The sequence below is a fragment of the Hyalella azteca genome, unplaced genomic scaffold (genome assembly GCF_000764305.2).
Source record: "Hyalella azteca isolate HAZT.00-mixed unplaced genomic scaffold, Hazt_2.0.2 contig3273, whole genome shotgun sequence".
Classification (NCBI taxonomy): Eukaryota; Metazoa; Arthropoda; class Malacostraca; order Amphipoda; family Hyalellidae; genus Hyalella; species Hyalella azteca.
The window spans coordinates 173,143-190,397 of NW_025933525.1; the positions used below are offsets into that span (position 1 = coordinate 173,143).

Sequence of the window (17,255 nt, forward strand, 5' to 3'; positions counted from 1 at the left end):
GACGGACAGCTAGAGTGCATGAGGAATAGAGGGGGATGTGAAAGAATGGAAGAGATGAACAAGAAACAAGAACCAACACCAGGGGCCACGGCTATAAACTAAAGAAACAGCGTTGGAACACATCCATGCGACAACATTTCTTCTCGCTTCGAGTCACTTATATAATAGTAAAAAAAACTCAATGCATAAGACGATTGAAAATTCAACGATTTTAAGTATTCACATTTTGCAGACTGACAGAGATAAATCGGGTTTAAGGATACATAATTACGACTGGATTTAATGGTTGATGAACGTTGGGCACGTGGGGCTTTTTCTGCCATTGCGTGGGTCATTCTGACCCAGTATGGCCCGACATAAACGTGTATCAATGCTACCTGCAGAAAAGCGTGTCACTATTCGGACAACATGACCCCATTTTTTCTGAGTGAAAGGGTGAGTTCCGTGAGACATGGGCGCTGAAAAAGCGCCTGATGGCACTCTGATTAAAGTGTGAAATGGACAAAGACGGGACAGCTAGAGTGCTTCAGGAATAAAGGGGGATGTGAAAAAATTGAAGAGATAAATAGAAAAGAGCTTTAATGTATTAGGCTTAAGAGTATGGAAGCTATGAATGATAGGAAAGGATAGCCTAAACTATATTAGATGAAAGAGATGCCCAGGTATGAATGCATGTATGGTGGTTATTGGAAAGCGGATCTAATGTTCAATGTGATTGCAAATGCCTCAAGTGTGTATAGATGTGCATTCAGGTGGAATGCCCGGAAAAAAGATGTATGATTCATGCGAGAATGAGTGAAGGAAGCTGTGCAAAGCCTGATGACGAAGTTTGATTTAAATGAGAGAGAAATACTAAAGATTTAGCGACTGATACTGTATGATGTGGTGAGTGTTATGTGTGAGAGAACGGGTAATGAATGAAGTGCAATTTTTTTGACCAGGCAGCACTGAGAGTGGAATGAAATATTCATTGAATTTAGGGAGAATGAAGAAGATTGTAGGCGGGGAGGGTGTAAGGGAAAGTAATGATAATATTAATAATTATATTTTGGAAAATTTGTTCAGTACGAACCAAAATTCCTCCGATATTAATATAAATGTCCAAATAACAGCACAATAAATGGGATAACACAATGCAATAACATATCAAATTTGTTTTTCGCTGTATCTTAATATTTATTCGTTCAAAAATGTCTTACTTGCGTTTATTACCTGGAGTCGTCCATTGCATTATCGCGTCAATTGTATAGTATATTTTTAATGCATTATTAATTCCCCTTGCAAATTTATTCTAATTCTTATATGAATCTTAAAAAGAAGGGTGTGACTAGGAGAAACTCCTTATTAAAATGATTGCCTGTTTACGACAACTTTCATGCGGAAACCGTGACATTTATTACTCTTCATGGTCCTCTTCTTGGAGGAGGATTATGAATCCTTCTCCCTGTTCCAAGGAACCGTAGTCATGGAGGGTGAGGTCCGTGTTGCTCAACTCGAGTTGCATTTTCATAAAAACGATCTCAGCCGAATTCAGCGCCCATGCCGCCAAATTCCCAATGCTGGTGACAAGCGGGCATTTATCGATGATAAGTTGCAAGCTTGGCAGAGATAGCTGCTGGGCTTGACCAAACCAAAGCTGTGTTAAATGTTCTAAAGTACTCGAGTTTAAGTGGTCTTTCAAGTCTTCGTCAGTGATCTGGTTACATTCACCAAACGACAGGTGTTCCAATACTTCGCTGCTCTTCATAAACGTACCCATCAATAATGGTGATACTGGCGTCCGGTAAATCAGAAGCTCTCTTAATTCAGGAAATATACGATAAGTTTGTGGATCGGGCGAGTCTGGAACTGAACTGATGAGCGTTACTCCGTGCAGCTCAATTCTTGTCAAGTTCGGACAGTATTTAGACAAAGATAAAATGTTGACTGTTCCAAAGATAGTCGACATGTATAAAGTTCGTAGACGTGAATGAAAATTGAGGAGCGTGAGTTCCAAATCACTCCATCTGCATTTATGGACCCTTAAATTTCTCATTTCTTTGTTCAAGTGGATTATGTGCACTGCCGATGCCTTGGGACAGTCTAAATACATTCCTTGAATTTTTGGGCATGCTTTGACTATTATCTCCATTCTCTGTTTGGTCGTGTATAGGTCATGCAAATAAATTAGATTAAATCGCAAAGTAGGATCTTCTTCAAAAAGTATTTCGACTGCAGCACCAGTTCTTTCGAATGCCCCCAAACTGTTCAAATTGGGCAAAAACCTTAATAGCAGACTGACTTGACTCACAGGTAAATGCTGGGCTCCAGGTCCACCGATGTCTACAACTTTAAGTGTCTTTGCACAGTCATTAAAGCCTTTAAAAACATCGTTAATGCGCTTCTCGTATAGACTCCTGATGCCGGACTCAGAGATGTTCTCTGATCCAGAAATGTCCAGAGTCTCGAGCTGAGGGCAGTGCTTCCCAACGATCGCCAAGATTTCGTCGTCACTTGTGTAACGAAGTGTCAAGTGTCGGATGGTATGGATGCGCCTGAAAAATTCAATAAAAATTGAAGTGTACGGAAATCAATTGTGGAAGATCAGTTAGAGAGAGTAAACGGAAATAAAGGTGCAAAGGAATTTCCGTGCAAAGGAACGGAATAAAAAGGTGCAAAGAAAGGTGCGTCAGGAGGAATTTTATGTCATATCTGAATAAATAAATATCTTATACCTCTAGACCTATATATTAGCCACATACAGGGGTTGTACAAAATAAGGGCAATATAAAAAATGTATTTTATTAAGGTGTAGGTCCACCTATTGCGGCAATTACAGCCTCAACTCTCCGAGGTATTGATTCGTAAAAATTGTGAATTGTTTCCAAAATAATTTTAATCCATTCTTCAGCTGAACCCACTCTAACCCTCTTCAGGCTAAACCCAGTTTAACCCTCTTCTACCTTTTTAGCGCATTTTCTAATTTATGGAAAAAAGGCGCTAATGTGCTCGTCATGTCTGTCCGTCTGTCCGTCCGTCTGTCTGTCTGTCTGTGACTTCGCGTCACATCTTTGAAAGCACAAGCTTTCAATTAGCAGCAAAAATACATCAAAAATAAAACAAAAAACATTAAATATGTCAAGTTTTTATTCTTTGAAACGTGTTCAAGTTTTATGATGTCGAAGTGTTATGTGTTTCCCTTATTTTGTCCAACCCCTGCAATTGTTTCACAAAAACAATTACAAAAAAAAAACAATTACAAAAATTGTCTCCCCCCCTGTAATTGTCTCACAGAAACAACGATGATCGTTTCCTCACCTAATAACTTTACAGAGGTAGAACTTGTGCATTTCCCTGACCCAAACGCCCCGGAGGTCGAGAGTTTGTAGCTGAGCAGCGCTCTCTGCGATGGCTGAGAGGATGGGGGCGTAGAACGGTTCAGGGAAGTGGCCAACCGCAAGCTTCGTCACGCCGGGCACCAGCAGCAACTGCACTGCCGTGAACCGCACGGTCGCTTCAACTGCCTCATTGCGCTCCAAAATTGTATTTAGAAGCTCCTGTAGTGGGAATATTGGATATTAATATACATTTTAAAAATCATTTCGATATCAATAGTCGTGGATTTAGATGAAATGGATTTAAATTTGTTCGGGGCAATAATATGAATAATGAAGCATTGATATTTTTCAGAGTTTTTGGTTCACTTTTTCTAATATCTTGAATAGGCCAAATTGTTTTTTTTTTTGCAAAGGATTTTTAAATATTGAAATAATTCTGCGCAATAATGCGAACAATCAAGTAGAAATCATTTTCAAGATAATTGGTTCATCTTATCGAGCATTTTGGTTTACCAAAATGAATCTTTTTGCCCGGAGTTTCAAGTCTTCACCTGCAGCAGTTTCGGCACCAAGGCGTTACAAAGCACATCTCTGAAGACTTGCAGTCTGGGGGTGAGCACGGGGTGTCCCAGCTGCTCCCACTGCCCCTGCTCCCCGAAGAAGAGTTCTTCAAGGATCACCCCGCACACCGTGTACAATACCCTGTCGTTCGCTAGCCTTCGTAAACTGTGCACAGCCTTGTGGGGTGGCATCATTGGGCCTTTCTATTAAATTTCTAAACATTTAATTTGAAATTTACATAAAATACGAAACGGAAAGTCAAATTCAAGTTTGAAGATTTAAGAAATTATTTGAGCTCTGTCTAAAAAATGTAAAGTATAAGGTCCCTGAAAAAAATTCACTTTTAGTTTACCAGTTCAATACATGTAAACCATCTAATAAAGGTGTAAATTTAGTGAATTAAAACAGTAACTACTTAAATGACAATTCTCTGACTTGAATGAAGTTCAGCATTTGCACGTCAATTCTAGGGACTCATTGTAACTAAAGTCTGTAGTAACCACGCTCTGCTAACATTAAACTAACTTCATAATTATACAAGTTCATAAACTTCTACTACCACAGATGATTGCAAGTCTGCACTGAAGCTCAAAAGCTGGCAGCAGGCCGGTGAGCAGATGATGGTGGCTATATGCCAGATATATCCGATGCCCACTTGAGAAGTGGGTGCCAACTCTGATGGCACGGATGCGCTTGCTGAGATTTATGAATCGTCGCGGAATCAGTTGTTTTGAAAAGCTTTTATTTCTTTTAGTCCACGTCAGTTGATTTTTAAGTGTTAGACGTAATTAAGTATTAGCGGTCGATTGGAATTTTATTTGCCGATTATATGCTAGTAGATATTGCTCAATAATCGGCATATTGAATTGGGTTTCTTCTGAGACAACAATCAGTACCTTATGAGTACCAATCAAGATTGAAAAGTTCACGTATTAAATTTTATTATCCATATTAGATTTGAGTGCAATGACTCAACAACGCTGGAAATTTGGAAATTATTCCGGGCAATTCTTGCTTTTCTCCTAAATATTTTCAGTAAATGAAATGATCGGAAACCCAAAATAATTCTCAGTATTATGAAAGTGAAAATTGAATGTATTGATTTCATATTCTAGTAAAAATTTCACTTTTTCGAATTATACCAGATTTTCTATGTAAATGGTTAAATATATGAGACATTAATCGACGCCTATAGATTTTTTATATCTTAATAATCAATTAATACTTCCCTTAAGTATTTTAGTTCATATTGCGGAAACAATTTGCTAAGTTATTCTTCACCAGGGGCAGGAGTAGCCGAAAGGCAGTTGCGTTCATTGCGAAAGCACGTGTACGGTCTTGCGCTCTCAAACATTCAAAATCTCTTTTCGTATTGTTATTTGCATTCGAATTTTTAATTTCCAAAGTAATATCTCACTATTTGTAAATTAAATAGTTTTACCAACACGACTGGCTTTCTCCCTCGTGAGTCGTGGCAAGATCTACTAAAGACAACTATTTTGATGGCCCATGGTGGCAGGGAATTATTGTGAGGACTTATGCGTTTGCAAGAGCATCGACCGGTCCGGCTCAGCGGGGGGGGGTAGGAAGGGAATAACGAAAGTCTCATTTACGACTGGACTAACCCATTGAGCAACATTTTCTCAGTTATGGTCTCATAACAACTAAATTTTAAAATATGTACAGTTTCGAAGTTGATATACTGTCTCTTATACACATCTAGATGTGTATAAGAGACAGGTGTAGCTGTCAGCTGACTTTCTTCAGAAGTGCAAAAGCTTTTGCCGGTGAAGGTGTTTTACGATCGGTCCGTAAAGAAGCGTTGATCGGTTCAAAATGACATAAGAACAGGTTCTTTTGAATAACCTATGGATTGCCACCATGTTTGATGCTAATGTGAAAGTGACAGTGAAACCAAAAATCTTTAGTTATTCATTCACTCAGGCAGAAGTTTCAACTTTTGGTAAACACAATTGTCTCTCAGGTAATTTAAAAAAAAAAATAGCAGGAGGAAATGGGTATTATTTCTTATTTCACACTGGAGAAATTGTCTAAAGGCTGCAGGATTGCATGAAATTGGCCAGATTCACAGGCATTTTTGTCCAATTCACAGGTGGCTCTTGCCCAATTTTCCACTCCAGACACCTTGGGCGGGGTTGGCCTGGATTGCGGGTGACCTGGATTATTTTCATAAAATGATAAAGCATAAGACTCTCACTATAGGATTGAATAAAATTGTCCCAAAGGATAGACATTTTTCACTCATCCTAACGGGGTTTCTATCCAATTTTCTAGTTTAGACTTTGTTATGCTCATACCTATCCTATACCAGGGTTGGAAAAGTCCTACTTTTTTCTGAAATATTGTGGCTTTAATATCATAGAATTTTAGTAGGTGTGAAATCTCGCTGCTCTAATGTCATGCATTTTTGTTTGATTGAAAAAAATTGCAGTTTGCACTTTGCAAACATGTCATTTCATAAAATTTTCAACTTCCTCACTGATGGCGGAATCAGCAGTAATTCAACGCTCCTGCCAAAATATCCTGCACTGCTTAATAACAACAAGTCTACCCAAAACATGTCCTTGATGATCGCCCAGGCGGCCCAGCTGTGGTCCACTGTGCAGAGAGTGGATGAATATTGCAAGATCTTTGGCGACGCTTCAGTAGCCAAATTTTCGCCTTCAGAAGATCTTCAGCAAGCAGCCGACACATTTAGATTGAAATTCTTGCATTTAATATATTTCTCAGTCTTCGGCCAACTATTTAGAAAAAAAGTAAGGTTTCCGGTGCGTTGGATGGAATACGATGCAGCGAAGCTTGTCCGGAAATCAGTTGCAATGAGTTCCCGCAAAAAATGTAAACAACGTTTTTTTGATTGCATAGTTTTGGTCACATTAGAGCGGTCAGACTGCTTTATTACATGTTCAGTTGACACTTGCTATAATATATGGATATGGTAATGTCATATCAATAGAGGAAAAACAAGTAAAAATCATAGAAATTGTCATTTATTCTACTTCTACATCATTTACAAAGAAAAAGGAGGACTTCAGATTACTGTTAGTAATAGATGAGTATATATACTCTGCATGCTTCAGATGTTTTGCAATTTAGTTATATATCAAGTGTCCTGGATTATCTCCTTCCCAGGATTGATTCGGGACGTTTTTATTTTGCGTCTGGCATCTTATGAATAGCATATGGAATTTTTTTTAAGATGCCATGTGATAGCCCTTGCAAAGAGCTATAAATGAGCCTAAACTTGTTTATGAAATGTTTCTAGGTAAAAAGTTATCAATGAAAAATGCTCAAAACTGTCCCTTATTACCCCATTTGATGGTGTATCTTTTTGAGCATGGCCAAACAGGCCAATGGTGTAATATGGAAGATGCTATACCATTTTGATTCAATGAGTTAATTCTTGTATCTAGCTGCTTGAGTGATTGACAATGAGAGCTTTGCTATACATACACTCTAAAACTGTGTACCTATACCTGATAAACTTGAGTCTATCCCACAGGTGTATCTGAATCCATAATTCAGGTAATTGACTAGATGCTTGCTGAAAATAATTTAAATTTGAAATTTTTTGCTGTATTATTATTTTCAAAGGTCAGTTATGGAAGGTAAATCATATCAAGTTACAGTTAATCTCAAAAAAACAAGAAGTGCGCCACAAACTGCCCACAAGTCTCTGTTTGGGACATCAAATACTCGCCAGAAGGTGAGTAAAATTGCAAGATGCTTGTCAAAATTATGTCTGTCTGGGCAAGATGGTGGTTGACATGTTATCAAAGCAACAAGCTTTTAGTATTACTGGTAGTTCTCTTGCTCATTACACAGCATCAAAAAGGGCCCCAATTATATTTTGCTTTGCTGTCAATTGATTTTCAGGATTTCTTTGAGATTGTCCCCAAATCATTTAAATCTCTTTTATGATCTCTTGCATCATATGCACTAGTCATGAATGTAACATGATGTTAACATATGTTTCTAGTTGCTGCTGAAGGATGGTTATGGCTGCAGCATCCTCACTCCCTCGGAGAATCTATGGCGTGAGCAACATCTCTCACTATCAGCTGGAAAAGTTGCTAAGAAGCTAAAATCACCATCTCTGTTGAGCCATCAAAATACAGGTATATATATAAGTAGGTACTCTTTAGCAACGTTATCCATCAGGAAGTTAGGAACAAAGTGAATGTTTTTACTTAACCATAATTAAGAGAAATGTGTTATAAGTTGTGCATCCTATATATTTTGGCAATTACTTACTACTCACTCTATTATTTAGAAGATTTCGAGTAATTTGATGTACATTTGATTGCATCACTCAAAATAACTCATTGTTATGTGTGTTCTTTTACTTTAGGTGCTATTATTGATGTGTTACCTATTGCTTAAAATTCTATATACCTACACATAAAGGGCACTGTTGATGTCTCATTACACTCATGTCTCATGTTTGATAGATTTGTATGGCAAGTACCATTAACCGTATTCTGGCAAGCTTCATGTTCTCCAGTAGATTAATTTGTTTCTGCAGTTGATGATGATGTATAAATGATGTTTATGATGGCTAACTTATGTATAGACATGGAATTTTTATATCTTATTTTGTTCAGATAAAACAGATGGGGAAGGATGCATTTCATTTTGGGAGTATCAGCCATGGCAGTCAAGCACACAACGTTCATGTACTCTCCTTCCTGGCCCTCGATGCCACCAGCTTGTTTCCCTCACTAATATCATTGACTCGAGGCTTGTTGATCCTGCCTGCGTTCCACCTCTACCAACTGCTGATGCTATTGCTGAGTTTCAAGGTAAAATTTTTTCTAATTTCTCAAATATTTTATGATTTAGTCAATGAAGCAACTATGATCCAATTTTGTTAGAGATAACAACTTCTCATTCTATCTTGTTTATCCTCCCGTCACATTGGGAATGGCTAAGGTTAAAAACACATCATTTGTTTTAGTCAGTTTGTAATTTATTGCTGGAATTGTGAGTTTAGCAATATTTTGTAATTTTCATTTAAATTTCTAGTGATTCTGGCACATAATTTTTAATGATCGTTTGTTCATTGCTCAAATTATAATTTTGCACTAATTATTCATTGATATCATTTCATACAGATTCTGACCCTGAAAGCAAAGCAATCCAAGATCATGCTCCTAAGACAAAGACTCGTCAGGAAATCAAATCGAAGGGCAGGAGGAAGAAAAAGGCAACACAAGTTGCTGGTGATGACGCCAGGATGAGTCGTCAGCGGAGTATCATGGAACACTTCAATGATATGAAGAATAGTCAGGACAAAATGTGTGGTGTTGTCAGTGATTGTTTTCAGGCTGAAAATCAACGGGATAATAAATTTGATGGAGGACACAGAGACACACTTGTTCATGAGAGCAGTGTTAATACCAATGAGCAGCAAGAAGTTTTCATTATTGATTCACCATCCACGAGTGATGATGAATGTGATGATAGTGGCAATCAAAATTATTTTATTGGTCTCTGGTCAGACAATGAAAGTCTTCTAACTCCTCCTCATATTGATAATACATTGGACTATGAAAGTATTTCTTCAAACTCACTCCAGTATCTGGAGAAATTGGATATGAAACATATGCAGTCAATGGAAAAACTTGCATCCTTCATTTCTGCAAATAATGATATAAGATCACTTACAAATTTATTCCCTAAGTTGAGGGACAAAGGCAACGAATTGAGAAATGATAATATTTATGTAGAAAAAGCCAAAAATGTAAACTCCTGCACAAACTTGTCACCAAGTATTTCACCTAATGCAAATCGATTGACAAAATCATTGCGCGTCTCAGTCGCAAATATTGATTCAAACAAAGAATTTCTTGCTCAAACTCGAGTACAAGAGCCAACAGACGCCACTCCAAAAATTAAACAGTTGCGTCCTCCAGGATTAGCATCATCAACTCCTCTAGTTGAAAATTCTCGCAAGATCTCTACTACCAGTGGCTTTGGGCTTCAAAAAAGTTTATTGGCTGACGCAGAATTTCAACCGAATCGCTTGGCACCTGATTGTCCTTTGAGCTCTATCAAAAAATCTCTATTTAGTAATAATTCAGAAGCATATCAAGCTAATGATTCTACTTCACCGGTTTTCTCGTCATCCAGACCGAGAAAATTGACCAAGTTCCGCAAGTCTGCCAAATGCCTTTTCTCTGACGGCCTCAGTGTGATCCATTCAGGCGACGAAGATACATCAGAACATGGAGTGAGTGATAGCCTTCCAGATAACAGATCAACGACTGACAACCACAACAAGAATAGTCACTTGCTTTTCCCATCTGAGTTATCAGAGAAATCAAAACCAGAATTGAAAAATCATAAGGATTCCAAATTATTAAAACCTTATTCATCGAAAAAGGAAATTAGTAACGTCAGTAAAGTCGTCTCCACTGCCAGTGTACGTTACGCCGTTGATCTAAATAATGAAAAGGTGACGCCTGTGAGAAATTTTTGTTACTCGCCACCTATTCATGATCACTTTAAAGATGCGCAGAGAATAGACGCGCATAAATCTCCACTGACCTGGAAGGTTCCAAAAAATAATGTCGCCACTCCAGACCGAGTTAAGTTATCTGCGTCAAATCAATCTTGCGGTAAATCTCAAGGAAAATGTCTCAATTCGTCCACTTCTTCTGTGTCCCATGCAGTTCCTTTCGTCAAGTTTGATCTAGGAATCGCAGATTTACTAGCGGATTCGGACGTTTCTGCTATTGGATGTGAGAACGACGTCCCTCTCCAGAGAAACTGCAATTTTCTATCAAATTCCTCCAATAATTTTGATTGTGCAAGGTCCTTCAGCCGCTCAGATGCTGTGACTTCGAAGTACTCCGAATTTTTTGACGAAGAAGTTGATTCTATGTTTAATCAGACGGCTGTCTCATCGATACGATCCGTGGACAAAGAAGCTAGGCACGTTGATGGGCATACAAGGAACATTGTCAACTCTTCTCGTGTACGCGTGTGTAAGAGCGGTGAAACACGATCTAAAATCATGACAACGTCTGATTTCCGGTTGCGGAAGGAACCTCTTTCTCCCCGCTCATGTAATTCTACCACAGACCTCTTGAGCATGACCCAAGCTGCCAATTTGATCAATGAGAGCAGTGTAGCTTCTCTTCCGGAATGTTCTCCGCATCGAAAAAATATGGAACAAAAAGGTGCCAACAACGACTCCGAAATTCAGTTAGTTTCAGAAATAACTACCGTGAGTCGTGGATGTGATGCATCGTACACTGAGGATAAGATGACTGTCACTGATGAGAATCAGGGAAAGGTTGGCTGTTCAGACGTGCTCACGAAATTTGATGAAGAGACCTTACGAAAAAATAGCGAAAGAATAAAAAATGTCGAAAATATTCTAGCGGGTCGTACTCAAGCCTCTTCTTTGAAATCAACCGGTAAAAGTACCGCGAACTCAAGTTATTCATGTGTTAGTCCTAAAGCTAGTAATTTAAATATGAACCTGTCATTTGATATATTTGATGATGAAGAAGAGCCATCATTTCATGAGACAGAAGTTCGCTTTGCACCTGAAACGTTATTTAATTCTGAACGCACGCTGAAATCGTCCAGATGGTCTAGGTTAAATAACAGAAAACACAATGAACGTATCGAGAATGAAGTTTCGGAGCTCCCAGAATGGCAAGTTCAAGACTTTTCTCTAGAAGGAGTAGCAACTGCGATAGCATCTACTTCCAAACATGTTAGCTTCTCTCGGATAAAGACCAGAGATGAAAACGTGTCTCCATTAAAAAATATGAAATCTTCAATCAATCAAGAAATTGAGAGCCAAACAAAGGCTCCTTCAACGAATAAACTAGATGTTTTGGAAGCTCCAGACGATGACATGTTAACCGATGGTGTCGCTTTGGAAAGCAGGAGTCCAGTATTATCTCATGGCCCACGGTCATCTAATACACAGAGGAAGTCTGGTAAAATATTGCCTAATGCCAGGAGAAAACTAGCTTTAAGAAGATCTGCTCCTTCATCTGATAGCATCGAAATGAATTTGATACCTGCCAGTAACACGAGTGAAATATCTCACACTATTGAAACTCATGATATTGAATTAAGCGATTATTCAAGAAATGAGGTACGACCAGTGCTTCATGAAAATGAAAAAAGGAAACAATCACCAGCATCTGCAAACGAATGTTCCATGGTTAAAAGAATTAATTTATCTGGAATGAATGATGAGCAAAAAACTTCTATTAATAAACCTATATCTTCCGAGGCTGCGATCACTTCCGTGAAAAAAGTAACGCGGGTTACTTTTGATCTAACACTGCATGAAGACGTACCAGATGTGTCACTGCTGCAGGTTCGCCGGGCTCGCTCTACCAGGCCTGGCAATATCATCGACTCGGACTCTTCCACTGACAATGTTTCAACTTCACCCGGCCAAGATCGCCGGAAAACGAACTCTTCCTCGTCGCGCAGTAACGATTCTTCTGTCACTGAAACATCGTCTATGTCTCTCCTTGACAAAGACCACTCAGCGGTCTCAAAGTCTTCTTGCGCCAGCGACGGAAGCGATGAGTTCGATTTTTGTGCTCGAGCTCCTCCAAGGCGTTTTGGTGTGAAGCAGGAGAAACAAGAAATTGGAGTGCAGAAAAAGGCGAGATTTCTCATTCCCCATATTATGTTACAGTTTCTGTACACTTTACGAAACATATTACCTGAATAAATCTGTACATTATTATAGGAGCAACTTTATACTCACTTTGAATTTAAAACAATATTATCCTCACGAACAAATATGTATCTCTTTCAGCTGAAAGCGAAGCGTCGACCTCTCATCTTCGTGAACACCGAGGCAGATGTGTCCCGAGACAGCCATGTGGTCGTCAGCAGCGATGAGGATGAAGAGGCGGTCGACGAATCTGCGTACGACAAAAGTTTCGTTGATGACGATATCCAGTGCAGTCAGGTCGCTGGTACCGACATGCGTGCGGTATATCTTCGTTCCGTTCGAAGCCCTGCCGTCAAATCCAAACGAAAATTGGATCCACGCGGTGAATTACGCTTGTCTAGATCCGCAGTATGCAGTCAGCCTTATGCATATGATGACGGTGATGACGACAGCTATGCCGAAGAGGACGACACTTTCGTTGTCCCGAACGATTGCGTGGAGTACGAAACGCAATTGCTGGGTGGTGATGTTGAAGACTCGTTGATGGTGCCACGCCCTTTAGGGAAGAATAATGCTAAGAATAGAAAAAGGATTATTGCTTTGAATTCTTCGTCCAGCGATGAAAATTCGTAAAATACAAGCTTGAAATTATCTCAAATTGCGATTCTGGAACATTCATCGGTTGCTGTAGTATTTTGCCTATCAGCAATGCAGAATAAACACCAGTTTAGTTCATCTATTCATATTACTCCGTTAGAGTTAATCTTTTATACGAAAAATCTTACAGTCCCTCTCAAATGATCTCGACGATTGCTCTATATTAGCAACGTTTTCTGTAGGTTAGAGCATCGCGTTTTTATTTACGTTCGTTGTCACGTTTATCTGAAGAACAGGTAAATTCTCTATGATCGAATATTTGTTGCTTGAAATTATTTTCTGATTCTTAGCTTCTAAAGTGAACTGATTTACGTTTATTGAAGTGTTGAGTGACGTGATCTATGTTGAGTGAAGTGATCTATGTTGAGTGAAGTGATCTATGTTGAGTGAAGTGATCTATGTTGAGTGAAGTGATCTATGTTGAGTGAAGTGATCTACGTTGAGTGAAGTGATTTACTTCGAATCTTAGAAGTGATTTACGTTGAATGTTGAGTGAAGTGATCTATGTTGAGTGAAGTGATCTATGTTGAGTGAAGTGATCTATGTTGAGTGAAGTGATCTATGTTGAGTAAAATGATTTGCTTAGAATCTTAGAATTGATTTACGTTGAGGAAAAATTTCATGACCTTTAAGGTTCTGATAGACAACTTCGTTTCATTTAAGTATTTTTTAGCAGTATTTATGTCCGAGCGCAAATCTACGTGTGATACAAGTGGGTGAGAGCCTACTAAATGTAATGCTAAATAAATGTATGGTATTTATGTGAGGTGTGCTCGAATTTGATTTAATACGCTATGCAGTAATACTATCGAGTACAATATATGTGCCTTATCTGTTTTAAAAGTAGCTTAGATAAATTATTTCAATTTGTGGTTTAAGTAATATGATACATTGCAATGCTGTGATATTAAAACGCTGTATCGGTTTACGTTGTTTCATTTCAATAATGTTGGACGCAAATACCTTGTATAGAGCATCAGTTCGAATGTACATTAATAAATTATATAAATTATTAAATCCATTGATAAAATGCTGGTGTTGAGATGGATTACAATGTGGGATGCGGCTCAACGGGCAAGACTTTGTAGATCCTGTGTAGATTTAAATCATATAAATTGAGAGTTACTGATATAAAATCATTGAAGTCAAATGTGACAGTGCAATATTATTTATTTATCGTTTTATTAAAAATTGACAATTAACTCCCTTTGTATTGAGTTACATCAAAGTTTACATTCAGATAGACTGTACATTCAACTTATCATTCAGAAACTTCCTATTATTACTAGAAAAAAATTCCGCTTCTTTGCCTCGAAGTCATGCTTCCGTACCAATGAATGAGATTTAAGTTAGAATTTACGCACTCCAGGTTCCACATCTTTGAAGACAACCTTTCGCTCTTCGTGTTTTTCTGTCCGACTTTGTATGTCAGGATTGCTTTTGTTTCTGGTTTCCCTTATCCAATGTTTCTCCGAACGGTGCTCCACGTGGAAGCACCGTGCGCTCTTACATTACTGATCAAAAATAATAGTTCACTGTACAATAGGTCACTGGAGTTATTGTTTGGTTGACATCATACCGTAAAGTATATTGCGGTATCACGAAAAGTAAGTGATTATTTATTCTCTATCACTTCTTCTTCACTGTGAATGCAAGGTCCTGAATAAGATGCTTACTAGCTCACTAGTACATACGTATGTACTACCACCGTACATACTACTTGCAAACACAGCACCATTCAACCATGAGTAAAACTGTGTGCGGCCCATGAGGTAAAAGCCCAAAAATTGAACGTTTGGGCATTGTCTCCATGACATCAAGAGATGCCATTATCTGGTAAACGTTGCTCTTGAAACAACAGCAAGCAATAGTTTTTTATCCGAGCACAAAATAAGACTAGTACTGGCAGTGTGAAAAATTGAGAAGCAGGGCCAGATGTTCAGTCTGAACTGTCCCGCTACTCACCTTTAATTTGATAGTGTCGTGTGCCCGAAAGTGTAGCAGACGAAGCAAGTTTTTTATAATTGATTTGTAGGCTTAGGCTAGAACGTCTGAATTCTTTAGAAGACTAAACCAACTAACCAGATCAGCGGCTATACTTTTTTTACTTTTTTCATTTTCTCTCTTCTTCTTGCCACACATTTCCTACTACACACAGCATTCCCCCAATTGTGGCCTTTTCCTGTGTGTATCATTAGTGTTTAAAACAATCTTCCATTAGTTTTACCTAGCCAAAAAACCCCAACCTAACCTAACCGAACTGAACACAGCCTGACATTTCCTAACTTAAACTGTCCTAACCTAATCTTACCTCACCTAACCTTAATTCACCCAACCTTACCTAACACAACACAACCTAATCTAACTTAACCTATCCTAACCTAACCTAACCTAACCTAACCTGAACTAACGTTGCCTCACCCTAATCAGACCTAACCTAACCACCCTATGCGATTGTCGCCATAGGAACTTGTTCTTGACTTGAACCTAACCTCAGCAAATGACGTATATTTTACGACATGTTTAATTTCCTACCTGTTCTATTTCAATACCGTGCATGATTGTGGCCGGAGTTCGCATTTCCAACACTCACTGAACGTGTTGGAAATGCGAACTCCGGTCTCAGCTCTTCTCACGGAGGACGGGTCTCGGAAAGAGCTGAGGAGAGGACCGGATGCTGCAGATTGGTTGTTCGTCACTTAAGCTCAGGGTGTTGTGTCAATTTGTAGCTCCGGCCGGTTACCATTATGGATAACCGTCTTCCCTTCACTACTCTCACCCAAATATTAAGATACTCCTTTTCTTCCAACTGAAAATATATTCATTATTTACCAAGTTATTACAAACTTATTTTTACGATTGCCACTCAATTTAAAACCACAGCTGCTATAGGTCCGCATTTTTACACGGAAGACGATATTCTAGACTCTAATATTCAGCGTGCTCTAATTTGCTAATATATGAATTAGGTGCGTTACATTCAAATCAGTTGCATTTATTTGACAGGAATGGCGGCATGGAACTTTGCGCGTCAGTTTCTCTGTGCTCCCTGGCTTCCACCGGGCAGCAGCTCAGGCCAATCCACTTTTCGCAAGATTGTTTTTATGTTCTCATGAACACTGTTTAGAAATAATGAATTATTTAATATAAGCCGTTTCCTTTCCATATCTATTTTTGTACTAATAAATTTTTCCTTACACTGAAAAGGGAAGTCGCGCTCAAGTTTTGTACATAACTCGGCGTTGCGAGTTTAAGGTAACTATATTTTGAGTTTAGACAATAACATCAAGTAAAAGTTATCATAGCATCAAGTTCCTGAAATCTAAAGATCGTTTTTTTTTTTTTCAGTTTGACTGACTTCTGAAGTTGTACCAATGTGTTCATGAAGGGATAATAAAAGCGATAATTTATTATTTTTCTCACGTGTTATTATCAAAATTATCCGAAAACTATAAATTAAGTTGAGTTTCTTACATTATCAGTCTGCTTAAATCGCAAATTCACAAGGAATTTAAAAGCAAAGAAAATGCCAAACAGATTCACCATATCGATATTGAAAACGTTTCGGAGTCCAGCTCCATCGTCAGTTCGATAATCTAAAAAATTAATACAATCATTCTATAATTTAAAGTTCTAAGTCAGAGATTAAAACTTAAAAAAGACAAATAAAACGCAAAACAACCTTAAATCTAAAAACAAGCACCCGCGGAACACTGAGTCATAGGAGACTAGAACATAAATGGCTAAAAAAACACTAGAATAAAAAAGGCTAGCGATTCGATCACTATTCCAAGAGGATAGGTACTGAACGCATTATTGAAACATGATTTTTGTTTGAAGATACGTAGTGATTCCAAAATCCTCAAATCCGAACAGTAAGAGGTGGAACCGTGTATCCTGCAATCAATATCCGATACAGCCATTTCGCACGGTTCAACATGTGCGAAGTTGAGTTTCTCTCAATAGTGCGAGTTACTGAATATACCGCGGATTGAAGAGTATCATTTTAAAAATATTGACGGTCCTTAACTGAAAATACA

At 38.4% G+C, this 17,255-nt stretch overlaps 2 protein-coding genes across 2 annotated transcripts; one reads left to right on the plus strand and one right to left on the minus strand.

The window, feature by feature from the left end:
* Positions 1–230: 230 nt before the first annotated feature.
* On the minus strand, positions 231–4,199 carry LOC108678312. Its single transcript, XM_018166692.2, has 3 exons — positions 3,869–4,199; positions 3,298–3,536; positions 231–2,534 (listed from the first exon to the last, which is right to left on the minus strand). Exons 1-3 carry the CDS (start codon positions 4,070–4,072, stop codon positions 1,397–1,399), a joined length of 1,581 nt encoding a protein of 526 aa, XP_018022181.1. The 5' UTR covers positions 4,073–4,199; the 3' UTR covers positions 231–1,396.
* A 3,207-nt stretch (positions 4,200–7,406) lies between these two features.
* On the plus strand, positions 7,407–13,694 carry LOC108678324. The gene is made up of 5 exons (XM_018166706.2): positions 7,407–7,605; positions 7,879–8,017; positions 8,504–8,701; positions 9,014–12,543; positions 12,700–13,694. Exons 1-5 carry the CDS (start codon positions 7,501–7,503, stop codon positions 13,189–13,191), a joined length of 4,464 nt encoding a protein of 1,487 aa, XP_018022195.1. The 5' UTR covers positions 7,407–7,500; the 3' UTR covers positions 13,192–13,694.
* The last annotated feature ends 3,561 nt before the right edge of the window (positions 13,695–17,255 follow it).

Bases quoted from the DNA above. Each gene is read 5' to 3' on its own strand.
- LOC108678324 (XM_018166706.2), top strand. From the start codon at position 7,501: ATGGAAGGTAAATCATATCAAGTTACAGTTAATCTCAAAAAAACAAGA. The intron at 8,018-8,503 runs GTATATATATAA...TATTTTGTTCAG, and splicing joins GTTGAGCCATCAAAATACAG to ATAAAACAGATGGGGAAGGA. The intron at 12,544-12,699 runs GCGAGATTTCTC...TATCTCTTTCAG, and splicing joins AAATTGGAGTGCAGAAAAAG to CTGAAAGCGAAGCGTCGACC.
- LOC108678312 (XM_018166692.2), bottom strand. From the start codon at position 4,072: ATGATGCCACCCCACAAGGCTGTGCACAGTTTACGAAGGCTAGCGAAC. The intron at 3,537-3,868 runs GTGAAGACTTGA...TTCCCACTACAG, and splicing joins TGGTGCCGAAACTGCTGCAG to GAGCTTCTAAATACAATTTT. The intron at 2,535-3,297 runs GTGAGGAAACGA...TGAATTTTTCAG, and splicing joins TACCTCTGTAAAGTTATTAG to GCGCATCCATACCATCCGAC.